We start from the raw sequence: 18,277 nt of genomic DNA, 5'->3' as shown, positions 1-18,277 counted from the left end.
GGTTGCTGGTGTACAAGGCCGTAGAGATTCCCGCAACAGCGGTGGTGAATGAGAGGATTGGTCTCCAGGGCGGCTGATTGTCCAGTCTGGGGCGCAAATCTCATGATTCTGTTCTGCAGCTGTCAAACCCATCCTAGCATTATTTTTTTTCCTTTGTGGTGTCAGCCATCATTTACCTTGCCTGCCATGTCCATTCCCCTGCATCTCTCCACTTTGTTTTCATTAAGTGCAAGCTATGCACGATTAGTTAATATATACAAGTAAAAAAAATGCTTTGGTTTTAATTTGTGACAATACATTGTACTCATTCGTAAATTACTCATTTGCAACGTGTTTAAGCAGCGACAAGACTTTCGCTGGCTGAGCAGTCTTAGCTTTAAAGACCACACTCCTTGCCACAGACACTTTTACAATCAATGACAATGAAAGCTGGCAACATTTACAAGAGACTAAAAAGTTACATTGAATAGACTACAAGGTGGGCACCCATAACACTATTCCTAAACAAAAGCATTGTGCAGGAAACAAGAAGCAAACGTGCAATAGAAAATTACATCTGATTTTCATTTCGACAACTTACAATTTTGCAAGTCTGCGAGCATTAGGTAAAAAGCTATTCAAATTGACCCGGCCTCACAATCCACATGCCACACGAAATAAAATAAGAGTCCAAATTCAGCCCATGAGAGTAACTGAACGAAACAAAAAACATTTTGTTTTGCAGATTTAATGAAATAGATTTATACAGATATCAAGGCAGAATGCTCCCAACAGAAGATGGCAAGTAATGTTGACAGTCCGTTGCCAAAGCCATTCCTCCCACCTGTGCAAGTTTATCTCCATGCCTGGCGTCTGCTAGTGTCTTTGGCATGCCAAAACGAGAAGGTGATTATGCATTATTTCTTCACAATTTGAATGACATCTTCGTCTTCCATAGTATGATCTTTCCCAACCTTCTGTGGGTTATGCTTCACAGACGACCCCCACACCAGGGCACTAAAAGGGAAGAGGAGACGTCATCAAAACTGACGTACATCCCACAAAGCAGTGAACCCATGAACCCATTTCTAAAATCACCCTGCACACAAACACACCCAGTGCACCTGCATTCTCCTGCATCTCACAAGCTACTTTCCATGCCCAAAGCCAGCTTCTGAGCCGCAGTAGATAGATAGTTCAAAATAAAAATTAATTTGCTTGCATTTAAGTACATATACACCAACATATAGCAGATGTGTCCAAACCCAGATGACAAATTCCATTGCTAAGTAAATATTTTCCATTTAGAGTAAATATGTGTACATTTACTGGCATGCCAACGTAGATTAAAAATTAACTGTCAGAATACTATCCCATCACAATACTGGAACATAAGCCTACAACAATGGCATGCATGTTTTTTTTGTATGCGGTTTTTACCAGTTTGTTAAACTACTGAGACTAGCCACTTTGTCTAGTACATTATCCTTGTTCTCCTCTTATCACAAATCATTCAGTCAGTAAAAACTCAGCGAAGCATGTACCCAGAAGCACTGCAGAAAAATAAACAATGGGTTTCTAGCACCTGCCTACCACCAGACGTGCTGCTGTATTACGGCTTTGGGAACAGAGAGGTCTTTACTGCTTTTCTGATTTCTAAATGGGTGCCGAAGTTCCCTATTCTTTTCAGTAGCTTGCTCCAGAGCTTAAATGTTTGTGCAGAGAATGAGCTACCTTCAAATCTTTATTTGCTAAAATGAGGGAATGATCAGGAGTGGAGCCATTTAGGACCAAAGGTCTCGGACAGCTTAGTTTCTGAATTTAACAGTAAGAATAAGTGTTGCAGATCATATTGAAATCAAATCCGATTTATAGAGCACGGCTAATCACCCACAATGGTATCCAGGACTGACAGCAAGCTGTGAAGTTCAGTCGAACAGGCAGGTCTTGAGTGCTTTCCTGAATTCAAGAAAAAAGGATGAGGTATGCAGACGAAGGGGGAGGTCTTTCCAGGATTTTGCTGCAAGCTAGGAGAAGGAGCGCCTTCCACTCTTTTGCTACTGGTAACCAATGTCCTACATATCATACAATACTATTAATAGAAAAATCCTACAGTGTAGGGCTTTGAGTTGAGGCTAGGGGGTTGGATGGGATTCAGTCCCCCTGAATTAGCTCTGGTCAGATAGTGGTGTTCTATTTTAGCTTTAGTCTTGCCATCATTTTTTTTTTAATAGACCAATGTAGAGGCCATCTGTGTAGTTAAGGTGTGAGAACATGAACCATTGATGACAGGATCCTTTGCGAAAGGTCAAGGGGAAATACGTAGTCGTGCTCTAATGAAGAAAGATTTTCTTACCACTTTGTTAACTTGAGTTTCGAGTGAGATGTTGGAGTCCATGATCACTCCACGATTTTTCACCTCCTTGTATGTGAATGGAGGCAGATCTAACTCCAGTGGCCAGGCTGATATGCGATGCTGGGGCAGCCAGATTTTGCAGTTGCAAATTTCCGTTTTTGACCAAGTTAGGTTGAAGATGGTTCTTTAGCATCCACTGGTAAACTGCCAGAAGGCAGTTGCCCAGTTGAGTGTTCTTTCAGACATATAGTTGTGACATTTTCATCTACATTTGTAGCAGGTGCGCCTGAAGCAAAAGGACAAGGTCAGCAAGTGGTGGCAGATGTATATTTGCTGGATATACCTTATAAATAGGAGAAAAGATAGAAGATCCCCGAGGGATGGCTACCTTTTTGTTGAGTGGGGCCAAGTAGAAGGATGTTAATGTGACATTGAGTGCCCTACTGGTAATATAGGATTGTATCCAATTGAAGACGGTTTGTGAAATCCCTTTGTCTTTTAGTCTTTGCAAAAATAGTTAATTATTCACTGTCATTCTGAGAAATCCATGAGTAATAATGTAACTCACGTCTGATCTACAGTGTTCTTGAGATCATCACAGATGGAGATGGATACATATTCTGTATTTCTTTGTGGTATGAATCCTATCTACCTGCCACTAAAGCTGCTTATCTGAGAAAACTTAGCTGAGTTTACTCAAGAACAGAATTGCATACTAGTCTTTAGTTTAGACTGCTTGAGGGAACAGAGTCCCTGACTTTGCAGAATCGGTTTAAATTAGGATGTTTTAAGTCACTCTGGAACATCCTGGTAATAGTCGCTCTGGCCAGTATCGCAGCAAAGTAAGAAATTAAACAAGTTTTTTGATTGGTCATATGATTTCTGAAAAACAATGGAAATAATGGTATCTTTCAGCCTTCTTGACAGTTCTATATATTCGGTACTGTCTTTGGAGCAGTCTTATAGTATTGGTTGCATGTTTTCTTCCAAGGCTTCTAGTTTTCTTTTAACATAAATTTAAGTCACAAACAAACCATCCTGCTTACCACAGAAGAGATAGCTAGATGGTGTCTTTCATGGGAGCCGGAAGACATTGTAGGATTCTGGCTAAAAAGCAGACAGTTTGTCCACAAAATGCGCAAGTCAAGTTTCTTCCATGGCTAGGTTGCCCAACACATAGTAGTGCCAGTTGAAGAAGGTGGTGATCTAAAGAAGACACGTTTGAAGTGGAAAACATGGTGATTACTGGAGGCTACTGAACTGCTTCCACTAACGGACACAAATCTTTTTGATGCAAAAGTGACCTGTTGTAAGTGTTTGCCCTTTGAGTAGCTGATGCAGGTCCTATGATTCAAGGTTAACAATCATGTTTGAAGTTAGTGAAATGCCGATGTATCAAACCAAATGTTGAGTACCCCTACACTACATAGGTTTGGGCAATGCAGAGGTGACTCAAGGAGGTTCACTCAAAATGTATAGTTTCTTACCTGCCAGTGTAGTTCTGCAGCCTGAAGAATTTTCTGGATTCACATGCTGGGCATTATTCCGCCATCTAGTGGTTGGTTCCGAAATGGTCCCCGATTTTTTTTGTCCTTCTATTTTTGTTTTTTTTGCAGCAGGTGGGTGTCGACATACCTCCATTTAGCGCCCCCTTATGATGATGATGTGCTTCCTCTGCAAGCTCCCACCTTCGGTCGCCATCTTCAGGTTTTTTTTTCCCCCCCATCTTGGCGAAGGCGGATGGGTTACTTGTGAATCCAGAAATTTCTTCAAGCTGCAGAACTACACCGACAGGTAAACTATACGTTTAGCAGCATAAATCTTTTCTGGATTCACATGCTGTGCATGGACTTTGTAGCAGTTTATTATTGTGGTGTTTGGGCTGAAGATGCACACTGATTGGTAAACAGATGTTGTAAGATCTTTTTCTCCCACTTGTGCTTCTTTATTCATCTGTATAATTGTTTTGTGAATGTGTGTATAGATGACCACCTTACTGTCACACAAATGTCTTGTAGAGGGTAGTTGCTGGACAATGGTTGTCCCCTTCTTCCTTGTAGAATAAACTCCAGGTAATGACTGCAGTGTTCTCCCTGCGATTTTGTGATACAACTGAATTGTTTGTGCTATCCAGCTTGCAATTGTATTCTTGGTTACTGGTCCTCCTAGAAAACTGTTTGCAAAAGAGATTGTTTTTCTGTCTGGTTTTGTCCATTAATGTAATACATTACAGCCTGTCTTGTATCTAATGCGTGTAGCACTCTTTCAGCATGTGTTTTGGGAAAATAACTTGGTATTTGAATACTCTGATTTATGTGGCATTGTGAAATTACTTTTGGCAAGGAGGATCAGTTCTCATAACAATTGTGTCCTTGTGTACTTGAAAATAAGCTTCTTGTAATGTGCGTACCTGCAACTCCCTTACTCTGCGCAGAGAAGTTATAGCTACAGGAAAAGCAGTGAGCATTTGTAAAGCTTCTTTGTGTATAGGCTTGAATGGAGTCTTCATTAATTGCGTGAGAGCAACATTTAAGTTTCAAGTGGGTGCTGCTACCTTCTTTGGTGGCACAATCCTTTTTTGTTCCTTCTTAGAACCTTTTAAATACTGGTGCTGTGAAGAAGCTTTTCCCTATGTGGCCCCTTGCATAAGCCAGTATAGCTGCTAAATGTACATTGAAAGATGCATAGGTCAGTTTTCAATCTAAAAGATGTGTTAAGTATTTTAACACCGTCTTCTTTGTATTTTTTCTGAATAGTCCTCATTTATAACACCATAGTGAGTAACTTTTCCATTTAGCTGTACAGCACTTCCTAAGTGTTGGTTTCCTTGCCTCTCAGGACAGCCATTGTGTTTTCTGGCAGCTTTAGATATCTGAATTCTAAGTCATCAAGAGCCACGATGTCCGTTTGGATCGATTCTGATTTCCCCTAGTGAATTGCTGCTCATTCCGTTACCCCAGTGTTTAGTTTCTATTTAATCTCAATCGGAGTCCTCCCACTTCTGGATTGCAAGTTCTCTATCAATGAATGCACCAGATCACTGGAATTTACTAAAAGGCAACTCATTTCTCAAGGTCATCGCAACACTCAAGTCAAAACTGTTCAGAATCAAACTCCTTTCTCCCTGTATGTTTCTAAATTGTGGTTCATTTTGTCCTGTTGAGGTTGGGCTATGGCAACTCCTCAGACTCCGAAATACTCCAGAAGATGAACTGCGCGCCTCTCAAAACTGAACTACATGTACAGGGAGACTGGAGTCTATGATATAAAACATTGTGGTAGTATTGTCAGTTTGGATCAATACTGATTTCCCCTACATCTCTTTCTGAAATGCTTTTAAGGCAAGGAACACTGTTTATAGTTTCAAAATGTTGATATATTGTGTTGCCTCCTGTTCCTTCCAAGCTCCCTGCACTCGGAGATTGTCCATGTGTGCACCCCATCCTGTATATGAGGCGTCTGTTGCAATCGTCACTGTAGGAGTTTGGTTGTGCAAATGTTCTCCTTTGTGTTATATAGGATCTGTTTCACCACACCATCTTATCTTCTACATTCTAAACTGTTCAGAATTAAATCCATCTTTCTCCAAGAATGATTTTTTGCCACAGAAATGGACGCTATCAGGAGACATTCACTCTCCAATGAGCTTAGACACTCTTCCACTGCAAAGACCAATACTTAATAATAAAACACTTACACAAGGCTTTACAAGCAATGGCTCATTGTCTGGTACTCTATTCGTTTGGAGCTATGTACATACCCCACATAAAGTAGTAAAACAAAAGATTACATTGAACCAGCTTATTCACCCTATTCACATCCTTATGGTATCTTTTTCCTGCTACAGGAGACCCAACTGCTATGTATCCAATGTCGGTATAGTTGTTTAGTGCACATATTCTGGTTTTCAATGCCATATACGTGGATGGTGTACAAAACTGGCATTCTTTGCAGTAAAATTGATCTGTAGCTTGGACCCAGAAATACATTTATTTTCTGCGCTTCTATGACCTTTTGCAATTTAAACCTAGATGAGGCATGTGCTGTTGTAAATAGCCCTGCTCACTGCTTTAATCACTGCATTTACAATGTCTTATTTATCAAGTACTTCTGCACTTTCCTCTAGTCTATGTACAATATTAATCTTTATTATGCTTCATGATGTGGTATATGCTTTAAAAAACTGCCCATAAAGCAGCCCTTGAAATGCTGCAAGTGATGGTATAGAACCAAAGGGGCACATATGACACTCCTAATCACTAATCATCAAATTGTATTGAGGTTGTTTCTCTTTGAGCAATAAATGCCAGCACAGTTCCCAGAAGCTTTTAAGTCTTCTAGTCACTGCCTTTTTTTTTTCCACTGTACACAACAGTCCCCTAAATCTTTTACTGTTTCACTTTTTAAAACAAGATTAAAAAACACAGCTGCTGGTTCAGACAGCCCCAGGCAACCACATTACCAGCCAACACTGAGTAAAATGGGGAAAAAAACAAGCTGGTTCAGTCAACGAAAAGTGGCTGCATCCTCACTAGCCACAGTAACGGTCGAGCAGCATTCTACAGGCAGGTGTAAGAATTCCACATTATTGGTCACCTCCAAATTCCAAAGAACTCCCACTTCCATGAGGCCTTCCCAGTTGATTATAAGGTGTGTTGGTGATGCCATTTTAAACCTTTCTAAAATGTTTCAACTTCAACATATTTTTCTCTACTACATTTGCAAGACTATAGTGAATTTTCAACAGTTGACTCCTGGATAAAATAATAAGTCGATAGATAGAAGGCTGTAATTAACGTTTACATGATGATTCCTTCACTCGTATCAAGAAGCCATTTTGTAAACAACTTTTCTGAACCACTCATGTCTTGAATTAACAGTTTGCTCTGCTGTTCACACTTCTATTGTAGATAATCATCAGAAACAAAACCACTGTTTGTAACTTTCTCAGAGGGTGGAAATGGTGTACAAGTATGCTTTTAAGTAAGAGTAGGTGTAATTAACATCAGTAAAATAACTCTGTCTAACCCCATCTCAGTCTTACATGCACACACAAACCCACACATTGTAGGCATTATTTTTGCATAAAATACAGAATCATATCCAGTCAAGTACATAGACATACAAACACTTACTATTTAAAGTCTTTCATGAGACTTTTGTGGATCTTAATGCAGAAGTCCTCAACAGTGGTCCTGGAGGATGGTAACACCACTGGCGAAGAGTAGTCTGGTAACTGACCCTTGGGTTTTGTGTAGCTGAAACAAAGAAACATTTTGTCAGTCTCACAGAAGAGTAGTCAGTTCATTGCAGGTTCATTTTTGCCTTTATCAAGGTTTCTCTGTCCACAAACCACTAACAGTTGTGCACCACCTGTAGCAACACCAGAGTTCTGGAGGCCAACCCCGGAGGATAAGGGTTGGCCCACAGACCTTTGCCTCTAGCCAGGCCCTCTCTTTTTTTTCTTATTTTTTTTTTCTTAACTACCTTTTTTTCCATGGACCCAGGTTTGGTACTGCAATAGCTTCAGCGAAACCAGCAAAACACTTCCTTTGTCAAGGTAGGTTAATGTGGCCTAATCTTTGGCTAGTCTACATTTTATTGTAATGACAATTCATGTACAACCCTCCTGGCCCTAACTAATACTAATAACATCTCAGCTGTCAGTCAGCTGACTGTGGTTCAAACAGGCTGCACAACACCCCCCTTAATCTGCTTGGGAATCCTATATTCCCAAAAGACAGAAATCCAAAAGGTCATGTCCACCACCCAGTACTGTTCAAGTCCACAGGAATAAGTTACTCAGCACAAACTTTACAGGCATGGAAAAACTGAAGACATCTACCAATATACCACTGGCCAACATGAGACTAATTTAGTTCAACGCTGCTCGTTTCAAATATCTAGATAATAGGACCACTTCTTAACATCTTGCACTAAAAATCAGATGAGATAACAGTAACAAAGTTCATCCCAGCAGATCTCCCCACCTCACCTTCCCCTCCAACTAATTTCTGCTCAGGACCATAAATTAAAAATCTCAGAATAGACAAGCCAGTTTGGTAGCTAGCGCTGCATAAAGGGACCTCCATAGCTGCTTAAAGCTACCAGGTTACTGAAAACGATAACCTCACACGTCATCTATCACACTGCTAAGTTCTATGTTCTTTAACACAATAACTTCACCTCAGTTGTCATCACATGCAACACGACCCACTATCCATATGGAACCAAAACACCCTTCCAACCACACACCCTACACAGTGTAGCATGTTACTAACAAGTGCAAGTGTTTCAGAATCACAGAGAGTAGAAAGAGCTATTTAAAATGTTACAATACCGCCACACTGCCTAACACTGAGATGGTGAGACATAAGCGATTGTGTAAGGAAATGCCTCCTTGGCATGGTTACCCCCTGACTTTTTGCCTTTGCTGATGCTATGTTTTGAATTGAAAGTGTGCTGAGGCCTGCTAACCAGGCCCCAGCACCAGTGTTCTTTCCCTAACCTGTACTTTTGATTCCACAATTGGCACATCCTGGCATCCAGATAAGTCCCTTGTAACTGGTACCTCTGGTACCAAGGGCCCTGATGCCAGGGAAGGTTTCTAAGGGCTGCAGCATGTATTATGCCACCCTGGAGACCCCTCACCCAGCACAGACACACTGCTTACCAGCTTGTGTGTGCTAGTGAGAACAAAATGAGTAAGTCGACATGGCACTCCCCTCAGGGTGCCATGCCAGCCTCTCACTGCCTATGCAGTATAGGTAAGACACCCCTCTAGCAGGCCTTACAGCCCTAAGGCAGGGTGCACTATACCATAGGTGAGGGTACCAGTGCATGAGCACTGTGCCCCTACAGTGTCTAAGCAAAACCTTAGACATTGTAAGTGCAGGGTAGCCATAAGAGTATATGGTCTGGGAGTCTGTTTTACACGAACTCCACAGCACCATAATGGCTACACTGAAAACTGGGAAGTTTGGTATCAAACTTCTCAGCACAATAAATGCACACTGATGCCAGTGTACACTTTATTGTAAAATACACCACAGAGGGCACCTTAGAGGTGCCCCCTGAAACTTAACCGACTATCTGTGTAGGCTGACTAGTCCCAGCAGCCTGCCACACTAGAGACATGTTGCTGGCCCCATGGGGAGAGTGCCTTTGTCACTCTGAGGCCAGTAACAAAGCCTGCACTGGGTGGAGATGCTAACACCTCCCCCAGGCAGGAGCTGTAACACCTGGCGGTGACCCTCAAAGGCTCACCCCTTTGTCACAGCACCGCAGGACACTCCAGCTAGTGGAGTTGCCTGCCCCCTCCGGCCCCGGCCCCCACTTTTGGCGGCAAGGCCGGAGAAAATAATGAGAATAACAAGGAGGAGTCACTGGCCAGTCAGGACAGCCCCTAAGGTGTCCTGAGCTGAGGTGACTAACTTTTAGAAATCCTCCATCTTGCAGATGGAGGATTCCCCCAATAGGATTAGGGATGTGACCCCCTCCCCTTGGGAGGAGGCACAAAGAGGGTGTACTCACCCTCAGGGCTAGTAGCCATTGGCTACTAACCCCCCAGACCTAAACACGCCCTTAAATTTAGTATTTAAGGGCTCTCCCTGAACCTAGAAATTAGATTCCTGCAACAACAACAAGAAGGACTGCCTAGCTGAAAACCCCTGCAGAGGAAGACCAGAAGACAACAACTGCCTTGGCTCCAGAAACTCACCGGCCTGTCTCCTGCCTTCCAAAGAACTCTGCTCCAGCGACGCCTTCCAAAGGGACCAGCGACCTCTGAATCCTCTGAGGACTGCCCTGCTTCGACGACGACAAGAAACTCCCGAGGACAGCGGACCTGCTCCAAAAAGACTGCAACTTTATCCAAAGGAGCAGCTTTAAAGAACCCTGCAATCTCCCCTCAAGAAGCGTGAGACTTGCAACACTGCACCCGGCGACCCCGACTCGGCTGGTGGAGAACCAACGCCTCAGGGAGGACCCCCGGACTACTCTAAGACTGTGAGTACCAAAACCTGTCCCCCCCTGAGCCCCCACAGCGCCGCCTGCAGAGGGAATCCCGAGGCTTCCCCTGACCGCGACTCTCTGAAACCTAAGTCCCGACGCCTGGAAAAGACCCTGCACCCGCAGCCCCCAGGACCGGAAGGACCGGACTTTCACTGCAGAAGTGACCCCCAGGAGTCCCTCTCCCTTGCCCAAGTGGAGGTTTCCCCGAGGAAGCCCCCCCTTGCCTGCCTGCAGCGCTGAAGAGATCCCTTGATCTCTCATTGACTTCCATTGCGAACCCGACGCTTGTTCTAACACTGCACCCGGCCGCCCCCGCGCCGCTGAGGGTGAAATTTCTGTGTGGGCTTGTGTCCCCCCCGGTGCCCTACAAAACCCCCCTGGTCTGCCCTCCGATGACGCGGGTACTTACCTGCTGGCAGACTGGAACCGGGGCACCCCCTTCTCTCCATTGAAGCCTATGCGTTTTGGGCACCACTTTGAACTCTGCACCTGACCGGCCCTGAGCTGCTGGTGTGGTAACTTTGGGGTTGCTCTGAACCCCCAACGGTGGGCTACCTTGGACCAAGAACTGAACCCTGTAAGTGTCTTACTTACCTGGTAAAACTAACAAAAACTTACCTCCCCCAGGAACTGTGAAAATTGCACTAAGTGTCCACTTTTAAAATAGCTATTTGTGAATAACTTGAAAAGTATACATGCAATTGAAATGATTAAAAGTTCCTAATGTACTTACCTGCAATACCTTTCAAACAAGATATTACATGTTAAATTTGAACCTGTGGTTCTTAAAATAAACCAAGAAAAGATATTTTTCTATACAAAACCTATTGGCTGGATTTGTCTCCGAGTGTGTGTACCTCATTTATTGTCTGTGTATGTACAACAAATGCTTAACACTACTCCTTGGATAAGCCTACTGCTCGACCACACTACCACAAAATAGAGCATTAGTATTATCTCTTTTTACCACTATTTTACCTCTAAGGGGAACCCTTGGACTCTGTGCATGCTATTCCTTACTTTGAAATAGTACATACAGAGCCAACTTCCTACAGATTGTGTTGACTCACACGAGCAAATCAACTAATGATGAGCTAATGATTTGAGCAGTGTGAAGAAAGGTGATTAATTGGTAATAACATCTTAATTCACCGTTTCAAGTGCCACTCTAAATCTTGACCAGGGATGCAGGGTGACATCCACGGGATAATGCCCTGATTACTTACCGGTAGTCCTCATTAACTCCTAGTCTTATTCGTCTTCGATCCAGTTGTTATACAATGAGTTATGGTCCAATCCAAGACTGGAAACAAAACAGGAAAAACTTCTTAGCCCTACCCACCCCTCCAGTCCATGCAAATACCTTACTGGAGCACATCCTGACAAACCAAGCCCCACAAAGGACTGATAGCGGGGGCGTGGGTTAGAAGTAGGAGTGGGTCATGGGAGAGTAGGACAAAAAGCAATGAGTATTACTGGTAAGAAATCAGGGCATTACTTCTATGTCCCACGTCCTTGATCCAGTCCTTACACAGTGAGACACACCAAAGCAAAAACTCAGAGGAAAGGTCTTTGTGGATGCCAAACATAACACCTGAAAATCACACAACAGCTAAGTGTAAGATGCAGTGATTTAATGAAACCAAAAACAACAAGCAAGTCAAGACAGTGGCAGCCCCATCCACTCCCTGCAAGACAGCTTGTCCAAAATTCACGTGTGTAGGCTGTGCACAGTTCAGGCACTAGTCTCCAACAGAGTCAGAATCCTAGGTACCTGCACTTCAAATCTCTCCCAAGGAGACACCCTTAAAGGCTGCCAAAGAGGCCGAAAGACCCCTAGTTGAATGTGTCTCAGCAGCCACCATGCAAGGCAAGCCAGCATCTTGGTAAGCCAAAGAAATTGTGTCCTTAATCCAAACTGATGGTCAACATTGGAGGCTGCCTTCCCATTACCTGAAAGACCAAAAGGATGTCAGATGTCCTAAAAGGTGCGGTTCTGGCATTATAGGCAGACAAGGTACACTTATTCAGTGTGTGCAGCAAGTGCTTCTCAGGAGAAGGACAGAGACCAGGCAAAATAAGTTCTTATGAAAAATGGAATCTGGCAGCAATTTTAAGAAGAAACTCATGATCAAGGCTCAGGACTACTGCATCCTCCAAGAACCACAGAAACGGGAGGGGAACAACACAGCAGTTAATTCAACCAACCATCTAGCAGGTGTAACAACCACCACCAAATCGATTTTAAATGAAAGATATTTTAGATCCACAGAGGCTGAAAAGGTGCAGACTGAAGAGTGTGAAGAATCAAGGAAAGATCCCAGTGAAGGAACAGAAGACTTCACCAAAGGTGCAGAGAGAAAGAAAGTGCAAAACAGCCTGGATACCAAAGTCTCAGCAGTCTCGGACAAAGAGGCAGGTTCATGAAATGCCCGGATAGCAGCCGATTGATCCTTCAGAGTGGACAGTGCATAATCCTGTACAAACCCATCTACGAAAATAATTGTTGGATAGCAGAAATCGGACAGGTAACAGTAGAAAAATAGTGAAGAGAACACTACAAATTGAAATTAGCCCAGTGCTTAAAATAAGGATAGCATAGACTGTCTACGTGAACCTTGTACCACTGAAATAATATGATCTAGCAAACCTTGCCTCAGCAACGTCCTCTGTTCAACAGCCAGACCAGAAGCGTTAAAGTAACAGGCAGGCAGGGGCCAAGGAACCGCAAGGGCAAGGGGGGACCTTTGATAAAATCCAAGGAGGATATACAGCCAGGCTGCACAGCAAAGGGAACCAGGACCTCGGAGGCCAGAAGGGGAGCCCCACAACTACCTGTGCTCCCTCCTGTTGGACCTTCATCAAAAAGGGTTGAATGAGAGGAAAGGGAGGAAATGCATAGAGAAGCCCCTCAGGCCACTGAAATGACAATGTGTCATTTCAGTCTGCCACCGTATTGTCCACACCCCGATATGCAGTAATGATATGTGTTTTGTCCACTGACTCCACGTTGCTCTTAGCCTAGCAGCAAACCGTCACATTAGTGACCATCAGCTTTATTTTGCCTATTGATTTTATTTTTGCCTTTGCTTCACGGCCACGTTAAAAGCTACAAGTATTTTTCCATGCCCACATTATGCAATGTGCTTTTTGCTCATGTTTTTATTCTGCGTGTTCTTTCTCACCAAGGGCTTAGGCAGATAGGAGTGTGCTGGGATGATTTTTATGGTATGGCAGGGAACGGTTTTGTTTTGAGAGAGGGCACCTTGGGATTTTGGCCAATTCCGACGTGTTCCTTTCAAAACTGACCTGAAGTAGCAAGCATTTCTGAATAACAAGGAGTGAGTTTTTGTTTTTTTTTTTCTCTAGAAATCTCCTCTCTGGCTTGTTTAAGGTATAGAAGAGACCCAGGATTGACGGTGGGGAGATTCAGAGACTTCAGTCAGGATTGAGATGTCAATGCCTGAAATCCCGTGAGATTAGATCTCTCTTTTTCTCCTGACAGTAGATCTCAGGAGTCTACGGCTTGAAGCTACTGGAAGAAAGATGAAGGAGCAACTGTGCCCCATGGTGATGAATTTCTACTAATTATCTGCCTTGCATTGTGTATGAATATGTATGTTCGATGGCATGTTCCGCTGCAGATACACATGCTGTGCACTGTTCCTGCCATCTAGTGTTGGGCTCAGAGTGTTACAAGTTGTTTTTCTTCGAAGAAGTCTTTGAGTCACAGGACTGAGTGACTCCTCCCTTTTGGCTCCATTGCGCATGGGCATCGACTCCATCTTAGATTGTTTTCTTTCCGCCATCAGGTTCGGACGTGTTCCTCTTCCCTCCACGTATTCGAATCAGAAAAAGACTAAATTCACCGAAAATCGTTGGTATTGTTTTTGATCGCGACATCGACACCGGCGAAACACAGCTTTGGTGGCCCTTCGGGGCTTCCACGCCCAGCCAGGGCCTTGTCGGCCTGACCGCAGAAAACGTCGAAGCCTAATGGACCGGAACCCATTCCGTTTCTGCCCACAGTGCCACGTCAAGTATCCCTACACAGACCAACACCGGGTCTGTAATCTGTGTTTGTCACCGGACCACAGAGAAGATACTTGCGAGGCCTGCAGGTCATTTTGATTGAAGAAGACCTTGAGGGATCGGAGGGCGAGGCGACTGCAAATGGCAAAGAGTTCAGAGCACCTCAACGTCGAGGAAGAGGAGATGGCTATCTCCATCCAAGGTTCAGATTCGGACAACTCCAACGCAGACCGACCACACACAGCAGGCCAACAAGTGAGTACGCCTGCCCCGACCCAAGCCCAAACTCAGACCAAGACAAAACATAAGGCCTCGGGGACGCCACTGCCAGAAAGCCAAGGCTCGACCCATCAGAAATCAAGCGGTGACCAAGCAAAACCTTTGGCACCGAAAAAGGCCAAAATCGTGCCGAAGTCTTCGGACTCGAGCCGAGAACCCGTGACCGAGAAAACTCGACATCGACTCATCGAGTCGGCGAAGCCTCGAAAGAGTCTTTTTCGGAGCCAAGGCCTATTGTCAGCATGGGCATTTTGGTGCCGAAAAAAAAAAACGGCTTCAGAGCCGAAAAAGCCTAGTACACAGAGGAACATGGACTCTCAAAACAATTGAAAGAGACACAGATTTGAGGAGGAACTTCACCAAATGGAGGAGTTTGATGAAACACAGGCAAGGATACAGATCCATAAGGATACTGGGAAGATCCAAACAGCACCTCCTCTCAAATTCAAAAGGAAACTGGCTTTACAATCACGTACAGATACTGAACAGCCAAAGGCTAAAGTCCCCAGAGAAAAATCTCCATTACGCCAGTTCTCCCCAGAACATTCTCCTCTGCATTCTCCGTTAAGAACAATTTCACCTCTTGCCACGCCCACTGCACAGTCACCCACACGCACTGTGCAGTCGCAACAGGATACAGACCCTTGGGACCTCTATGATGACCCTGTGTTGGACAACAGTCCCGAGTGCTATCCCTCAAAACCCTCTCCATCTGAGGAAACCACCTCATACACCCAAGTATTGGGTGGGGCTGCTGCATTCCATAATGTGAGCATGCACTCAGCCATTGGAGGACGACTTTCTCTTTAATACCTTGGCCTCCACGCATGCTTCCTACCAAAGTCTGCCGATGCTCCCAGGCTTGCTTAAACATGCCCAACAAATCTTTCCGCAGCCCGCGAAAGGAAGAGCCATTACACCACGGGTGGAAAAGAAATATAAGCCACCACAGTCAGACCCGGTGTTCATTACACAGCAGCTGCCCCTAGACTCAGTAGTGGTTGACGCTGCGCGAAATAGCCAACTCGCAATCATCTGGAGATGCACCACCACCAGATAAGGAGAGTAAAAAGTTTGACGCAGCAGGGAAGAGAGTAGCGTCACAGGCTTCCAATAAGTGGCACATAGCAAACTCTCAAGCCCTCCTCGCACAATGACCGAGCTCATTGGGACGAGATGAGCGATATCATCCAACATCTCCCCAAGGAATACCAGAAAAGGGCTCAGCAAGTGGTAGAGGAGAGACAAACACTATTGAATAGTGAACACTGCAGTGACAATTAGAAGACATGCTTGGCTAAGATCCTCAGGTTTCAAGCCAGAGATTCAACAAGCAGTCCTTAACATGCCATTCAATCAACAACTGTTTGGCTCACAAGTGGACACAGCCATCGAGAAAATGAAGGAGGACACTGATACGGCCAAAGCAATTTGAGCGCTCTACTCGTCCCAATACAGATGGACATTCAGAAAACCGCAATATAGGGGAGGTTTCAGACAACAGCCTTCAGAAACATCCACCTCTCAAACAAAACCCACCTACCAATCACAATATCAGAGAGGGGGGCCCTTCAGGGGACAATTCCAAAGGTCAAGGGGGAAATTTCAGCCCACTAAGCAGGCCACTAATAACAAGCAGTGACTTGCCCGTCAACCTCCCCCAACACACATCCCCTGTGGGAGGAAGACTGAGATTTTACTACAAACATTGGTCAGACATAACCACGGACACATGGGTTCTATCAATTATCCAACATGGTTACTGTATAGAATTCACACATTTTCTTCCAGATATTCCACCAAGAGCGCACAAACGGTCGTCGCAACATCTAGCAATGTAACAAACAGATGTGCAGGCACTATTAACAAAACAAGCCATAGAACTAGTACCTCACCAACAAAAAGGAGCAGGGGTTTATTCCCTATATTTCCTTATTCCCAAAAATGACAAGACACTAAGACCAATTTTAGATCTCAGGACTCTCAACCTATTCATCAAATCAGAACACTTTCACATGGTGACTCTACAAAATGTGGTCCCCTTACTAAAACTGGGAGAATACATGTCAACACTAGATTTTAAAGATGCGTATTTTCATATACCCATCCATCCATCTCTCAGAAAATACCTCAGGTTTGTCATACAAGGAAAGCATTACCAATTCAAAGTATTACCCTTCGGGATAACAGCCCCCAGAGTATTTAAAAAATGCCTCGCAGTAGTAGCGGCCCATATAAGGAGACAACACATGCACGTATTCCCATATCTCGACGATTGGCTAATAAAAGCCAACACTCAACAGCAGTGTCAAAATCACACACGTTACGTAATAGATACCCTACACGCACTAGGGTTTTCTATAAATTACCAAAAATCACACTTGCAACCATCCCAAGTTCAACAATACTTGGGAGCAACACTCAACACTCAAAAAGCCATTGCCAGTCGAAGCCCACAAAGGGTACAATCATTCCACATCATGGTACCAAAGATACAACCAAATCAGCACTACAGTCAGATTTGTGATGAAACACCTAGGCATGATGGCATCATGCATCGCAATTGTCCCAAACGCGCGGTTACACATGCGGCCCTTACAGCAGTGCCTTGCAAACCAATGGACGCAGGAACAGGGTCAACTCCAGGATCTAGTGTTGATAGACCGCCAAACACACTATTCGCTTCAATGGTGGACCCCGTAAATTTAAACAAAGGGCGGCCTTTTCAAAGACCCTGTGCCTCACGCCATTCTCACAACAGATGCATCAATGATGGGGTGGGGAGCACACCTCAACAATCACAATATACAAGGACAATGGGACAGTCAACAGAAACACCTACACATAAATCACTTAGAGCTGCTAGCAGTCTTCCTAGCACTAAAAGCATTTCAAACTCTTCTAGCTCACAAACACATTCTTGTCAAAACAGACAATATGACAACAATGTACTACTTAAACAAGGGGGGACACACTCATCACAATTATGCCTCCTCGCACAAAAACTTGCCATTGGGCAATTCACAACAATATTCGCCTATATATTCCAGGCATTCACCATCAATTAGCAGACTCTCTCAGTCGAGATCACCAGCAAACTCACGAGTGGGAAATACATCCCCAGATACTACATAAATACTTTCACCAGTGGGGGACACAAGACATAGATCTGTTCGCCACAGAACAAAACAAAAAATGCCAAAACTTCTCGTCCAGGTACCCACACCCTCAGTCCAAGGGCAATGCTCTATGGATCAATTGGTCAGGGATATTTGCTTACGCTTTTCCCCCTCTCCCACTCATTCCTTTTCTAGTCAACAAACTGAGTCAAAACAAACTCAAACTAATACTCATAGCACAAACGTGGGCACGCCAACCGTGGTACACCACACTGTTGGACCTTTCAGTAGTGCCTCACATCAAACTTCCAAACAGACCAGACCTGTTAACACAACACAAACAGATCAGGCACCCCAATCCAGCAACACTCAATCTAGCAATCTGGGCTCCTGAAGTCTTAGTGTTTGGCTACCTAAATCTTCCAAATTAGTGTATGGAAGTCATTAAACAGGCAAGAAAACCTACCACCAGGCATGGTTATGCTAATAAATGGAAAAG

At 44.1% G+C, this 18,277-nt stretch overlaps 1 protein-coding gene across 1 annotated transcript in view; it reads right to left on the bottom strand.

Moving 5' to 3' along the window:
* Nucleotides 1-711: 711 nt before the first annotated feature.
* DRG1 (developmentally regulated GTP binding protein 1) overlaps nucleotides 712-18,277 on the bottom strand; it is an 89,463-nt gene continuing 71,897 nt past the window's right edge. The window contains exons 8-9 of the mRNA XM_069215073.1: nucleotides 7,471-7,593; nucleotides 712-996 (exon numbers count right to left, since the gene is read on the bottom strand). Of these exons, the coding sequence (XP_069071174.1) occupies nucleotides 897-996; nucleotides 7,471-7,593 (223 nt within the window). The 3' untranslated portion in view covers nucleotides 712-896. The remainder of the gene's footprint in view (nucleotides 997-7,470; nucleotides 7,594-18,277) is intronic.

The sequence above is a fragment of the Pleurodeles waltl genome, chromosome 11, assembly GCF_031143425.1.
Source record: "Pleurodeles waltl isolate 20211129_DDA chromosome 11, aPleWal1.hap1.20221129, whole genome shotgun sequence".
Lineage (NCBI taxonomy): Eukaryota > Metazoa > Chordata > Amphibia > Caudata > Salamandridae > Pleurodeles > Pleurodeles waltl.
Note: the sequence above shows the minus strand (reverse complement) of the source record. Positions and strands in the feature narration are given on the sequence as shown.